Raw genomic sequence first — 14,575 nt, forward strand, 5'->3', positions numbered from 1 at the left:
CGCTGAAATAAATTCCCAGAGACGGTTTAAGCAGTTATAGAAGTATTTATTGCAAATATACACAAATATCAATACTGTTTCAAAAAGCAAATGCAAATAAATAAAACTTCAACCCTATTAAGAATGGAATGCGTAAACATACCACATGAAAAAAATACATACACCTCTATGAACAGTTTAGAGTTGCTATTATTTTGGAAAGAAATGCAGCAGTGCAACCCTGCTGCTATTTGCAACAATGGTAAAGATCCTTATACACAGAGTCTCTTTTAGATGCTCATTATGAAATTATTATTATTATAATTGAATACCTCATCTAATAAAGATGTGTATTTTGTCAGGACAGTGAAACCTGTTTTTTATTGGTTTGTGCTTTGTTGGTGTCCTCATATTCCAAAAAGGATGCCAGAAAACAGACTGTCTTGGAGAATTGTGAGGGCTGAGCCTGTCCCATTGTCAATGAGAATAGACACATACTCTCCAGCCTGTGAAAAAAGAAATGATATACATTAATGAAGCTTTTTGTTTATTTTATGGTCCACGATGAAGAAGAAAAGTTATTAGATATGTGCTCTTTGTAGCTATGGTTGGTTCACCATTTTCATGAAGAGTGTGTATTGTCATGTGGTTTAACCGTCAAGTATAAAGTAATAACCTATTTTACTTACAAAGATTTTAAATTTATTTTTCAAGGTAAAAAGGTATGAATTTATAAATCATTAGGTTGTGGGTGGTTGTGCCACATGACATTTCACAAGCTGAATTAACTTTGCCTAACATTGTCATAAAAACTTCAAATTAAGATATTTTGAAAAGTCTTATTGACCTGGACTCACAATCATGAGGGTTCATCATTGGCAAAAATGATTCCAGTAATCTGTATAATTCTTGTTCAGTTAAATATGCTTTTTATGATTTGTGTTAAGCTTGTCAATCAGTCGTACCTGTAGGTAAAGAGTACCGGTCAGGAGAATGCTGAATACTCCTCCTGTGGCGCTCACTCCAGTCACAGTCTCGAGAGACCTGCATCATTAAAAACACATTAATCATGGTTTGGGATTAATTTGCTTGACTGAATGTGTGGTGTTATAATAACAGTTCAAACGGTCAGTGCTATTCATGATCATGGACCATTACTACTCACACATTACTCTGACAAAGAGACTCTATGCATATGGAGGTCTTGACACTGTCTCTCTGCCTGGCATTAGGCTTCTTCTGAGACTCATTGGATTCTAAGAAAACACAAACACAGATACATGATGCAAAGTTTGAGGGATTGTGACAGGCAAACTCCATTCTCAGTAGTACAGGCACCCCACCCCTGTTCCACTGAGCTTTATCTAAGGGACAGACTGTTGGAAGGGCCACATTTACCACACACTCTCTAAGAGACAGCATGATGCAATAAGGAATAAGTCATTGCATGTGCTTCAGCTTGCAGAATTATGCTATGAAGCTTATCTTTAGGGGCCAAGCCCAGAAGGGGATAGCCCGTATTGTATCTGTTAATTTTCTAATTATTATTTTTCCCGAATGGGAGTCAATGGCAGCCCTATCAACGGAACATAGGAAAATGATGAAATTAGGCACATTTGTAGTGATGGTAATGAGTAGTAATTGTACCAATTTTGGAGTCTCTAGGACAAACTCTAAAGTGCCCCCACCAGTTCAAAAATTCAACATTGAAATGGTTATAACTTCTGAACCCTTTGATCTAGAAAAATTAAACTTAGTACACCTGATTGCACTCATTATGGTGATCACAATCAATGCCTTACATTAAGACTCCACCCATTACAGTAGTTGCCATTTTGAAAAGTACAGTTTTCAGTTTTTTTGCTACTCCTCGTGCAAATTTTGTTCAATTCTTATGAAAATTGGCTCAGATGATCTTTGGGACTGAGCTGCACAGAAATGACTGAACAGATTTTTTTTTATTCATCTTTGTTCAAAAGTTATGGTGTCGCAAACTTAACGAGGTCGACCCAAAATTGGTTCAGAGGCTGTATCTCGGCCAAAGTTTGATCAATCAAAACGAAAATTGGTACGCATGCCAAATTCGAGAACAGCGCCACCTACAGGTCATGAGATCTGGAAAATGGCTATTTTGGCCAATAACTTTTGAACAGTTTGTCAGAAAATCATGGATTCCTTGTGCCATGCCGAATCCGTGGATACCAATTTTGCCTGGATTAGATGTACCACGTGTCCGCCATTTGAATTTTGTTATAAATTGCAATATCTTTTAAACTATTGACATATATTTAAAAAAAAATTGGTATGGATCATCAACAGCATGTCCTGAAGGTACATGATAAGTTTGAACAGAGCGCCACCTAGTGTTCCAAAGATATACATTTTTTTGCAAAAACACCTATAACATTTGAAAACATTGTTTGCAATTTGATTGCTTTATGTCATTATGTTCCTTGGTTTATGCCAATTCTGACGACATCTCATTTGTCATTTTCCAACATTGTGACTGTCTGCCATATTGAAGCAAATGAAAAACAGTTTTTTTTTCTCTAGGACCAACTGTGTAGTGCCACCACCGGTTGAAAAATTAACTCTTCTAATGGTTAATAACTTTTAAACCATTTGATCTAGAAAAACGAAACTTAGTATACCTGATTCCTCTCTTCATGCTAATCACATCCAACATCTTACATTAAGACTCTGCCCATTACAGTAGTGGCCATTTTTAAAAGTACAGTATTCAGTTTTTTCGCTACCTCTTATTCAAATTTTGCTAATTCTTACGGAAATTGGCTCAGATGATCTTTGGACCGAGCCACACAGAAATGACTGAACAGATTTTTGACATTTGCTACCGTTCCCGAGAAATAATTTTCTGAAGTCGACTGTCACTGTGTTTGTTCTCATATGTGCTTAAATGCTTGCAGTGCTGTTGTGCTTGCTTAGCTGCTATGCTTACAATGCTTGTGGTGCTTACAGTGCTTGATGTGCTGATTTGCTTACAGAACTTGCTGTGCTGCTGTGCTTGCTGTACTATTTGCTTGCTGTACTTGCTGTACTTGCAATGCCTTCGGGGCTTGGCCCCAGATTGCTGCTTGCAGCTATATTTTATATTTCTATCTGTCTAAATGGCAAAGGCATAGAATTTAATAGGGATGCCAGGGACATGTCCCTACCAATATCCAGTGACCACTGATTTGTCCCTAGCAATAATTTAGATCAAAAATTTATATATATGAATTTAATTTATATGCACTCACCTAAAGGATTATTAGGAACACCATACTAATACTGTGTTTGACCCCCTTTTGCCTTCAGAACTGCCTTAATTCTACGTGGCATTGATTCAACAAGGTGCTGAAAGCATTCTTTAGAAATGCTGGCCCATATTGATAGGATAGCATCTTGCAGTTGATGGAGATTTGTGGGATGCACATCCAGGGCACAAAGCTCCCGTTCCACCACATCCCAAAGATGCTCTATTGGGTTGAGATCTGGTGACTGTGGGGGCCATTTTAGTACAGTGAACTCATTGTCATGTTCAAGAAACCAATTTGAAATGATTCGAGCTTTGTGACATGGTGCATTATCCTGCTGGAAGTAGCCATCAGAGGATGGGTACATGGTGGTCATAAAGGGATGGACATGGTCAGAAACAATGCTCAGGTAGGCCGTGGCATTTAAACGATGCCCAATTGGCACTAAGGGGCCTAAAGTGTGCCAAGAAAACATCCCCCACACCATTACACCACCACCACCAGCCTACACAGTGGTAACAAGGCATGATGGATCCATGTTCTCATTCTGTTTACGCCAAATTCTGACTCTACCATCTGAATGTCTCAACAGAAATCGAGACTCATCAGACCAGGCAACATTTTTCCAGTCTTTAACTGTCCAATTTTGGTGAGCTTGTGCAAATTGTAGCCTCTTTTTCCTATTTGTAGTGGAGATGAGTGGTACCCGGTGGGGTCTTCTGCTGTTGTAGCCCATCCGCCTCAAGGTTGTGCGTGTTGTGGCTTCACAAATGCTTTGCTGCATACCTCGGTTGTAACGAGTGGTTATTTCAGTCAAAGTTGCTCTTCTATCAGCTTGAATCAGTCGGCCCATTCTCCTCTGACCTCTAGCATCAACAAGGCATTTTCGCCCACAGGACTGCCACATACTGGATGTTTTTCCCTTTTCACACCATTCTTTGTAAACCCTAGAAATGGTTGTGCGTGAAAATCCCAGTAACTGAGCAGATTGTGAAATACTCAGACCGGCCCGTCTGGCACCAACAACCATCCCACGCTCAAAATTGCTTAAATCACCTTTCTTTCCCATTCTGACATTCAGTTTGGAGTTCAGGAGATTGTCTTGACCAGGACCACACGCCTAACTGCATTGAAGCAACTGCCATGTGATTGGTTGATTAGATAATTGCATTAATGAGAAATTGAACAGGTGTTCCTAATAATCCTTTAAGTGAGTGTATAACCCATGTTGTCCGATTGTGTCATGTTGTTTTTATGTATTACTTATTTTATTTAACCTTTATTTAACCAGGAAATGTCAATTGTGATTAAAAATCTTTTACAAGAGTGTTCTGTGAAAAATGCGCAGTTCCTGGTACACAAACGGTTAATAGATCTGAGTCCTGTCTCCCGAACCTACATCGCTAATCCGATTGGCTTTGTTTTTTCTTTCTAACTTGTGAGAGGCCGTAGCTACATTTGATTGTGCGAAGCGGCAAAGCTCCTCCGAAACCTAGATGCGGTAATTGAGGGAAAAATCAACAGTTCTGTGCATGAAAATAAGGGGCAAATCGCGTCACATATTGATTCAGGGACAGTGCATGTTTTTCAATATATGACAACTGCAGGATAATTGGCAAACCTAAACGCTAGTGTGTGTGTACACACTTCTTTTTGAGGGGCACTTATAGTGAAAGATTGTGACAACCAGTTATTTTATGTGTGATCACTAGTTAAAAAGGCTTACAAATCTGGCAAATCATGTTTCTTTTTAAATCTAGTGTTTTGCACAGGTTTCTGTGAGGGTAATGTTCAGGGGTGGGGCTTGGTCTGTTGAAGGCTTGGTCTTGTCCTGTTGGATCAAGTTGAAACCCTTGTCAGGCTGATTTTAGTCATCCTAATCTCATCAACTGGGGCTGAAAGAAGTTTCAGTGCTCTTAGGAGACTGAAAACATGGCCCAGAACAAGAATGGCACAAGTGAGACTTAACAGTATTGCTGTGTGCCATGTCCATCAGGACAAACTGGACACTGTTGATGTGAAACAAATATGCCAACAGTTCATTTCTGTTAATGACAGATGTAGACATGTGTTTAGCTTCTTCAAATAGCAAGGAACAAGACAGTACACACATTGGCATTAACTATTGCATTGCACTATGAACAGAGTAAAGGTAAGTATTGGTTAAACTGCCTCCTTGTCATTATTAGTTACCTGTAACATTACAGAATTCATTAATAAACATACTGTTAAGGTCAATATAGACTAAAAACCTTAATACATTGTCTTATTAATTTCCTGAACCCTCAGCTTCTGAGGATGTTGTCACAGTATGTGGCTGATAATGACCATGGTGACAAACAGGTAGGGAAAGGAAGATGAAATGAGGTGGCTTAGGCGGGACAGAAAGCCAGAAAGCCAGAAAGGCAATACAGGAAACAAGGGAGGCGCCGGTAGTTCAGGAAGCCAGGGAGGATCGGCCTCCATGACCTTGCCTGGCCTAGCCATCACTGGACTCTAGTCAGGGGCTGGAGCCATCACTGGGCTCTAGTCAGGGGCTGGAGCCATCACTGGGCTCTGGTCAAGGGCTGGGGCCATCACTGGGCTCTGGTCAGGAGCTGGAGCCATCACTGGACTATGGTCAGGGGCTGGAGTGGATGTGTGTGTGGCCCAAACACACATAACAGCAGCAACATAAATGGGCAGACAGGAAGGGCAGGCTCTGGAATTTCACTCACTGGAAAGGACAGTGGAATTTCACTCACTGGAACAGACTCAGGAGTTTCTCTCACTGGAACAGACTCAGGAATTTCACACACTGGAACAGGCTTGGGATCTTCTCTACCTGGAACAGACTCGGGAACAACTCTCACTGGAATGGATTCGGGAACTTCTCTCACTGAAACGGACTCTGGAATTTGTTTCACTGGGATGGACTCAAGAATTTCTCTCACTGGAACGGATTCGGGAATTTCACTCACTGGGATGGACTCAGGAGACGAGATCCACAGGTCGCCAGAACCCACTTCATGAAGTCTGCAAAGGTCCCCCGAGGACCATCAATGGCCAGGCATGCCCTCGTCTGCTCAGTAAGGCTGGTGTGGTAAAATACCTTTAATAAGCAGTCGGGAAACTACGTCAGGCACGCCAAATTCCTCGTGTTGTCCTTAAGGGTTATTCCTTGCTGTTCAAGACAGAAGGAAGTTCTAGTTGGACTGCTGGCAAGTCCATACCTCAGTCTTTGTCTGGGTCTTGTGTTCTGTCACGGTATGTGGCTGATAATAAAGCGCACAACGAGGAATTAAACAAAATAGTCTTTTAATTAAATAATAAACAGGAGTAGACCGAGGAGAAACACAACCACATTACTCAAATACATTAACAATGCAAAACAAGGAACTAACTGAAACAGAGGGCTTAAATACAGAGCAAACAGAGGGAGAAACTAACTAGACACACCTGAACTGAGGAACCTAATCAATTAGTTACCATGGTGACAAACATTTGATTTCAAAATCAAACCTACGCCCTTGCTAAATGGAACAACTTAATTACCTGCCAATGCATATTGTTTAGCTTACAGTTACATGCATTCCTTGCATACTGCTACATATGCAAAGAAACAATGTGTCAAATGAGTTGGATGCCTAAAAACACAATATATTCATGACTTAATACTACTTAATAAAGATCAACTTTCCTGCAGAGTTTAGCTCAAACCCTAATCAAACACAAGCTAATCAAGGTCTTCAAGATTACTAGAAAGCTACAGGGTAGTCAGTTTGAACAGGGTTGGAGCTAGACTCCAGAGATAAGAACCCCTGCTGCATGACATACTGTGTCCATGGACACCAATGTGCCACGAGAGCTGGGGAGCCATCAGATTTAAAAAAAAACTGCAAGCCAGTGTTCAAGGCTGGGAATCATACCTTTAGGGGTACAACAGCTTGTCAATGGGGCAGTTCCCTCAAAAGTACACCTACTGCACCTCCCCTACACCTTAAATCTGCACTATGAAGCTTTGTTTGGCTATAAATTAGATAGATAGATAGTAGGGCTGGGCGATATATCGCATGACATTGTTATGCGCATCTCGTCAATAAAGCCGGTTTATCGCATTAATTATCACGGACGTATCGCCTGCGATAATTAATGTGATATGGCTCAGCTTGTCAGTGAACAACTGCTCTATGTAGTAAATGCCGCTCCATCTGAAAGCAGGTGATGGCGATTTACTACTAATCAAGGAACCGGCGTTACTGACGAGATGCGCAAAATAATGTCATACGATATATCGCCCAGCCCTAATTAATAGATAGATTAGATAGATAGATAGATAGATAGAAATTCAATTTTGAGCTGTCGAGTCAGATTTCACAGGAAATTCCAGGCTTACGTTATTCATTCTTGCGTGTTAACGTCATGTCAGTAAACGCAAAAGAAGGTCCAGCTACTATATTGTGTGTGCTGAGGAGTAGTTGTAGCTTGTTTCTGCAATAAATAGTATTGTTGTGTAGAAAATAACTAGTCAGCTAGCTAACATGTAATATGGACAGTTAAAACAGCAACCCTCACTGACCTCTGGGGAATCACCATTTGTCAAAACAAAGAAATCTCAAACGGTCAACAATTTGCATTCAAAAAGGGAAAGCACCAGATCCTGTGCCAAAACAAGATCCATACCACAATGGTTGATATGATACTTGCTCAATTGACTTTTAAATTCTTCTTACTGTCTTGGTGCAGCAACAGATCCGATATCTGATATGGTGATCAGCCATAACCATGTGGTTTCCTTAAACCATCAGATTCATCTGCACAGAAGTGCAGTGCTGAACCACAACTTACGTTAAAGAACTACTCTGCAAGTAACACACAATTTTATGTTTCAACCACAGATGGCAATAGAGAGACTAAAGTGCTTAGCTTTGAGGTATTAATATATACCCTTTAGGGCAGGGATGGACAACTCTTAACCTGAAGGGCAATGTTCAGCTCCATGCCAAATCAAACACACCTGCCTGTAATTTTCAAGTAATCCTTGAAGACTTTGGTTAGATTTTTCAGGTGTGTTAGACTAGAGATGGAGCTAAACTCTGCAGGACAGTGGCCCTCCAGGACCGGAGTTGCCCGTCTCTGTTAGATAGGGTACAAATACATTTCATGTAAATAAGTACAGTGGGAGTCCTTTTGAAGTTTTGAAGAAACTGCCCATGAAAAGCTAGTCTAAAGGTTAAAAAAATGCCACAATCTGACAATATAAAGAAAGCACTTAGTATACAGAAATGTAGATGCAATCTCTGTTTTAGGACTTTAAGGTTTAGAGCTGGTGATGTCGATTTTCTCTCAAAAGCACAAAGTTTTAATATAAACTAAGGCTGTTACCATATTTTCAAGTTCAGGAGCATGAAGTTTAACCATAGTTTAACCATATTGGTTGATAACAAATCTGAATATTGGGGAGATTTATGAACTACGTACCGAGTAGCAGACTAGCTGTGAGCTGATAGAACCCAGACACTGGAGCCGTGTACCGGCCACTGCTGGCGTTAAAGCCCTGTCCTCTCTGATGGAACTGCTCTGTGTTTGAGGGCTGTTTGAGGAAAACACACAGAAATGAAATTATTGAATATGCCTTTGCCGATCTCTTCCTTCGCCAACCCTTCTCCACTGCTTTACCAGTCTGTTTCACCATCAGCCAACGCTAACATTGCTGCTAAACCAATATCTAGAAGTTAGGGCTACTTCAGGCAAAGGAAAGCCTAATTAAGAGATTAAATTTAATTTCTCAGCTCTGGGATATGCTATATCATGGTTAATAAATAGAGTAGTGTTAATAAATAAACACTCACAGTGTTGAAGGGCTGGAGCTCCTGCAGACTGCGACGGTGGACCAGCAGGTTGTGGTGCAGTCGGCAACGGAAAGCCGTGGCCACACGAGGAGGTTGATCGCAGAGCAAACAGTGAGTCCCTACCATCTCTGAGTTGAAAGATAATAGCAGGATTATAATGTTCCTTTGTCAAAAGCACAATTAATTCCCATCTGACTGCATTGTTTAACACGGGACAAGGTATAACCCAGTAGACTAGGCACTTTCTCAGACACAAAAACACTGAAATACAGCCAGTGGAAAATGGTTGAGATTGTCTTTGACCGACACTTGGCTGCAAAAAAATTCATTAAACAATCTCACGGTGAATAGAAGATGTAAATATTTGGAGTGTTTGAGTGTGTGTATGAGCAGACAGAGTGGATGGAAGTGTGAGGGAATGAGAATGCTAGAATGTATAAGCGTGCGGCGCCACTGCACTTTTCTGTGTGAATAAGAGCCTTTATGTTTTATATTGCTGTCAGAACAGCCTGCAGCTCACTGCACCAGAGCACAAACAGACCTGTGTCTGCTTTCCTGGCAATGCTCCAACACTCATTCCACACACACATGCACACACACACACAAAATCTGGAATCCGTGGAATTCTTTGGCCAGGCCAAGTCAAATCCACGTCCTGGAAAATTACACCTATTAAGAGATCAGGCCAGCCCACAAACAGACTTGCAGCCGCCCCAACAAATGAGCATGACAACACACATCCCAAACATCAAGCAATGCTGAAAGTGATCTAGCCAAAACAAAAACACATACAGCTGTTAAAGACCACTAAAACCGACATATTCCAATGTTTAACAAACTCTTTGAAAGGTGTTGATGTCAAAACTTAATACTTAATACCAGTATAACTAATTTGTGCACCTGCATCTGGAGTCTTTGTGTAGTTTGAATCCATCACTCTGAAAAAACTATTATACAAGTGCACTGAATCTTTAGATGATGCACGGTGTAGACCAAAGGGACAACCTACAACCTACAAAGTCACAATAGTGTTTATGAACACTATGAACAGTGGTTGTCAATCCTGGTCCTGGAGACCCACCTCTCTGTACATTTTCCATGTTTGTCTTATCTGACACTTTCTCCTGACAAGCTGGTGATTTGAATCCACTTATCAAATGGAATCTTAACAAGTTTTAGATCTTGCTCGGGTCTCCCAGATTAATGTATAATGAGATTTCTTTTCTGTTTTGTATGGTACAATTGGTAATGGTGTGTGAATGGGCCAAAAATCCCAGTATACCTTTCAGTTTGACTTGGAAGTCCTGTATCAACTCTGCATGATGAGGCAGTAGAGGGCCTGGAGGACCAGGAGGCCCCTGGGGACCAGGAGGGCCTGGTGGACCTGGAAGGCCATGCTAGACATGTAGAAAATGTTCAAGTTACATTGCATAATCAGAGAAATCCATCTGGAGGGGTGAAGGATTAGACACATTCTCATAGTAGACATGTTATTACATAGGCCTCATTAGGTTTATTTGTGTGTGCTGTGCTACATCTGTGTTCATACAGATGCACTAGACTTTATAATGCCTTTGTTCAATATATCAATGACCTTATATTATATTAATAATATTCACATGGTGTGTAAGTAGCAGAGATTACCTTGGAGAGTTTTTTATTTCCTTTTGGTTTCTTATTTCCACCCTTGTTGGAGTTGTCCCTAAAGACTTTCCATGTCCTGTGGGGGCTCACGATGGTTATGTCAGAGTATACAGTCTCCTGTAAAAGTTAAGCATCTCAGGGCTTTAAACTATGTAAGCAAACTTTCACTAGAGCAAATATGCAAACTCTTCCTGTAGAAAGGGATCAGTTTTTATTATCATTCTACATACATCCTATCATTATACTGTACATATACTTTCCATGTCATTTTGTGTATATATATATATATATATATATATATATATATATATATAGCAGCTAAAAAGAAACATCCCATTTTCAGGATACTATATTTTGCAAAAACCGAGTGAGCTTTACGGGATCATTATTGGAAACGGTTTAAACAATGTTTTTCATGCTCGTTCAGTGAACCCCAAGCAATTATAACACATGCACCTGTGGAACAGTCCTTAAGACGCTAACAGTTTACAGGTGGTAGACAGTTAAGGTCACAGTTACAATAACTTAGGACACTAAAGAGACTCTGAGAAGCACCAGGAGAAAGATGGCCAGAGTCCCTGATCACCTGCGTGAATATTTCTGCTGCAGGAGACATGAGAACTGCAGAGTTCACAAACTGCAATGTCCGTAATGTAAGAGGCCAGTGCAAATGGGAGACAGGAAGGATAACGGATCTGAATGTCTTTGCAGTGCCAAACCACATGTAACCATAAGCAAGAACTGGTGCAAATTTGGTGCAGTCCATGAGGATGAGATGCACTGTAGTATTAAAGCAGCTGGTGACTGCTACATTTTTCAAGCTCATATATCTGTGAAATTTGTTCAGCTAATGTCTCAGTTGTCGAATCTTTTTATGATCATACAAATATTTACACGTTAAGAAATTTGATGGAAAAAAAGTCAAAAGTGAGAGGATATTTCCCTTTTTTTTTGCTGAGTTTGTAAACACAAGTTTACACTGAGTTTGTATAAAGTTTTTTTTTTTATAAATATTCCCTCATGTCTAATGGTTTTCACACCCATAAAGTAAAACTCAAAGATTTCACAGTGTCATTGTGTAAGCCTTGACAGGTGTACAGCAGGTGTGTGTATGGCATTTGACTTACAGGGCTCTCAGTGCTGACTGTATTGTTCTCCTCCTGGAGCTCCAGACTCTCCTCACTCTCTTGTGTGGTGCAGGCGGTCAGCAGTAAACTCAGCAGAAAGGCCAGCAGTGCCCCTCTTGCCCCTCTCGTCCCACGCCTGAGCTTCATCCTGCAGTGTCTAACTCACGTCTAACTCACTCAACCCCTTCTTAGTATCTCAATGCACAATTTCCATTCCAAACCAGAGAGGTGACCAGAAGTCCTGAGGGTAACACAATGGAATCAGCCCTTAGAAAACAAGGATATCCAAAAAGTGGAGGTGAGAAATTAGAGTGCTGGTTCTTCAAAGTGAACACGCTTTGAAAAGAGTCCTTTAGCTGATAGTGGCACTTGATGATTTGGTCTGTGATCTATCAATGTTCTACTTTCATTTCCAGGGTGTTTTTTTGAGATGGTGAAGAAAATCCGTCCTCAGATTAGTTCATGTTTTGATTGTCCTCAGCACGGAGAGTTCAGAGATCCATGAGAGTTGTCCATAGGGCCTCACTACTCTTCTACCCATTCACAGTCAGTCTGTCCCCTGTGAGAGCCAAGATTCTCTGTGCCTCCTGGTTATAGTCTAAACTGTCTGAGCCTGAGTTATGGATGTTCAGGCGTGTGTGTTATAGTCACCCACTGTGTGTAGGTGTGTATTCCATAAATACATGTGTGTGGTTATGTGAATGTATTTGTTGATTGTTAGTGTCTGTTGCTGAGTTGCGGTGTGATTACCTGTGATAAACCCTGTGTGTGTGGTACACTCAGTCTCTCTCTGTGGGTGGTATCTCCACTTCTTCTCTCTGTTTTAATAGTGTTTGATTGTCTTCTGCTTTTCCCTGGTGCCTTTGCACAGTTCCGTCTGTTTATATTTTCAGTAATTCCTTCAGTGATGATAATTTTTTTTCTTTTTTGCCGGTCGAGGTCCCCTTTGCCAGGCTCCAGTTTATTCCACATCTATGTCAGTGGCCCTCTCAGAAAGGATTTTTCTGTTTTGAAGGGTTCCTTTTCGCGCTCCTCTCTTTTTAGCTTCCTCTCAGTCCAGACTCCTCCTCCTCCTCTTCTAGTTTGTCATCTCCTCCTGATATCTGTCGCTGGATCTTGACCTGTCACTTTGTCTCTCTTCAGCCTCCATGCTATTTATCTGAACTCTCAATTTATCTGATCTCTCTCTGTCTCCTACACTGAGTTCCTTGGTCCCTTCTTTCGTTTGTCTTGTGTTTAGCTCATTCGTGTGTCTCTGCCAGCCCTTTCGCTCTCCGTCATCCTCAGCTGCAGGGTCCTAGTGCCTCTTTTATGGGTTTATACAGTTTATACAGATGATTTCCAGTGATGGAAATCTAACAAATTTAAAATGTCCAAAATATGACAAAGATAGTGTTAATTTAGTCTCTATCCTAAATTTGCAAGCAGTGAGAGACCTTTGGGTGTGGCAGAAATGTGCATTGCAGATATGCAAAAATGTACTGGGAAAAATGATGACAGTTGAGATGAAAGTTGCACACTTTCTTGTAGCAAACCACCACACCTCTCTTTTTATCAGTCTTCTGCTCTTGCTTTTTCCTGGCTGAGAGTACAGCATCTGTGTGGTTTTTAGACTAGACCACAACTGGGCATGAAACTAATGAAGCTTTAAAAATGCTGGAGTCTGTGAGCCTAATTAAATGTCATTATTTTCAAAATTCAAACAAGGTATTATTGGCACAGTCTTTTGGCAAATTTTGTTTAACCCTCTGGTGCTCTTCGTGTGTCGGTCAAAAATGACAGAAATGTTTTTTTGTGTGTTTTCTTTCCCCAATGGAATTAATGTACTATCGATAATGTATTTTATTTAATATTTTGTATTTTTAGGGGATTTTATTGTACTAAATTATATTTACGCTGTATTTATAATCCATTTATTCACTTTTTGAGCATAGACCTGAAAATTAAAATTTCCAACTTCAACTGTCGTAAATCTTGAATGCTTTAGAGCGCAGACTTAAGTCTGATCTCTTTTCAAAGACGACACTTGGCAGATTATTGCTTAAGTGAAAAAAAGTTTTAAAAAGGGAACTTAAAAAAGAGTTACAGAATTTTGTGTATTGTTATGAATTTTTTATATATATTTCATATATAGATTTTCATATATATATATATATGAAATATATATTTTCAAAAACACGTTTTACTCGAAAACTGTGAGAAAATCAAAGCCATAAATCTAAACTTCAGCCTTCAGCCTACAAACTTTGAGCCTGATATCTAAAAAAATTAGCTTTCAGTAAGATTTTGTTTGGCCACAGTACCAAAAGTTTCCACTAGATGAAATTCGTCCCCCATTCATTTCCAATGCGCTTATTTTTGGCCGCGAGGAGCACTAGTGTGACTATTTTTTTCAGGACCATTTAACCTGAATCATGTCCATGAATTTTTTTATTTTTTTATTTTCACATAGGCCAGTGCCAAAACCTTTACCAAGTTTCGTACCATTCTGATGAAGAAAAAAATTCTTAAAAAAACAAATGTAAAATTCTTCGGTCGAAAATGACCGAAAAGCACCAGAGCGATCAGGAAAATCAGCACAATATTTTTCATCCTGGATCAATGTGTTTTGAGTAAAGTATAGAATAGAGGCAATTTTAAAATGATTAAATTAGAACCACTGCTACAAATCATTAAAGTATGCACTGAAAATCAAACAACATAGACAATGCTATCTAAATGATTTTGGAAATAGAAG

At 40.0% G+C, this 14,575-nt stretch overlaps 1 protein-coding gene across 2 annotated transcripts; it reads right to left on the reverse strand.

The window, feature by feature from the left end:
- Nucleotides 1-27: 27 nt before the first annotated feature.
- On the reverse strand, nucleotides 28-13,121 carry LOC307161339 (erythroferrone). 2 transcript variants are annotated; one of them, XM_079875978.1, is made up of 8 exons: nucleotides 11,839-13,121; nucleotides 10,712-10,828; nucleotides 10,350-10,464; nucleotides 9,068-9,195; nucleotides 8,697-8,808; nucleotides 1,145-1,235; nucleotides 945-1,023; nucleotides 28-485 (listed from the first exon to the last, which is right to left on the reverse strand). In XM_079875978.1, the coding sequence occupies exons 1-8, from the start codon at nucleotides 11,983-11,985 to the stop codon at nucleotides 387-389; spliced, it is 888 nt and encodes a 295-aa protein (XP_079732104.1). In that variant the 5' UTR covers nucleotides 11,986-13,121; the 3' UTR covers nucleotides 28-386. The 2 variants fall into 2 exon arrangements, with proteins under 2 accessions (XP_079732104.1, XP_079732105.1); XM_079875979.1 differs by having other exon boundaries at nucleotides 29-485; nucleotides 9,068-9,186.
- Nucleotides 13,122-14,575: the final 1,454 nt, after the last annotated feature.

This window comes from Squalius cephalus (assembly GCF_949319135.1).
Source record: "Squalius cephalus genome assembly, chromosome: 7".
NCBI lineage: Eukaryota > Metazoa > Chordata > Actinopteri > Cypriniformes > Leuciscidae > Squalius > Squalius cephalus.

Coding starts and splice junctions, on each gene's coding strand:
- LOC307161339 (XM_079875978.1), bottom strand. CDS start 11,985: ATGAAGCTCAGGCGTGGGACGAGAGGGGCAAGAGGGGCACTGCTGGCC. Junction 10,465..10,711: donor GAAATAAAAAACTCTCCAAG/GTAATCTCTGCT, acceptor CTACATGTCTAG/CATGGCCTTCCAGGTCCACC. Junction 8,809..9,067: donor AGCTCCAGCCCTTCAACACT/GTGAGTGTTTAT, acceptor TTCCTCAAACAG/CCCTCAAACACAGAGCAGTT.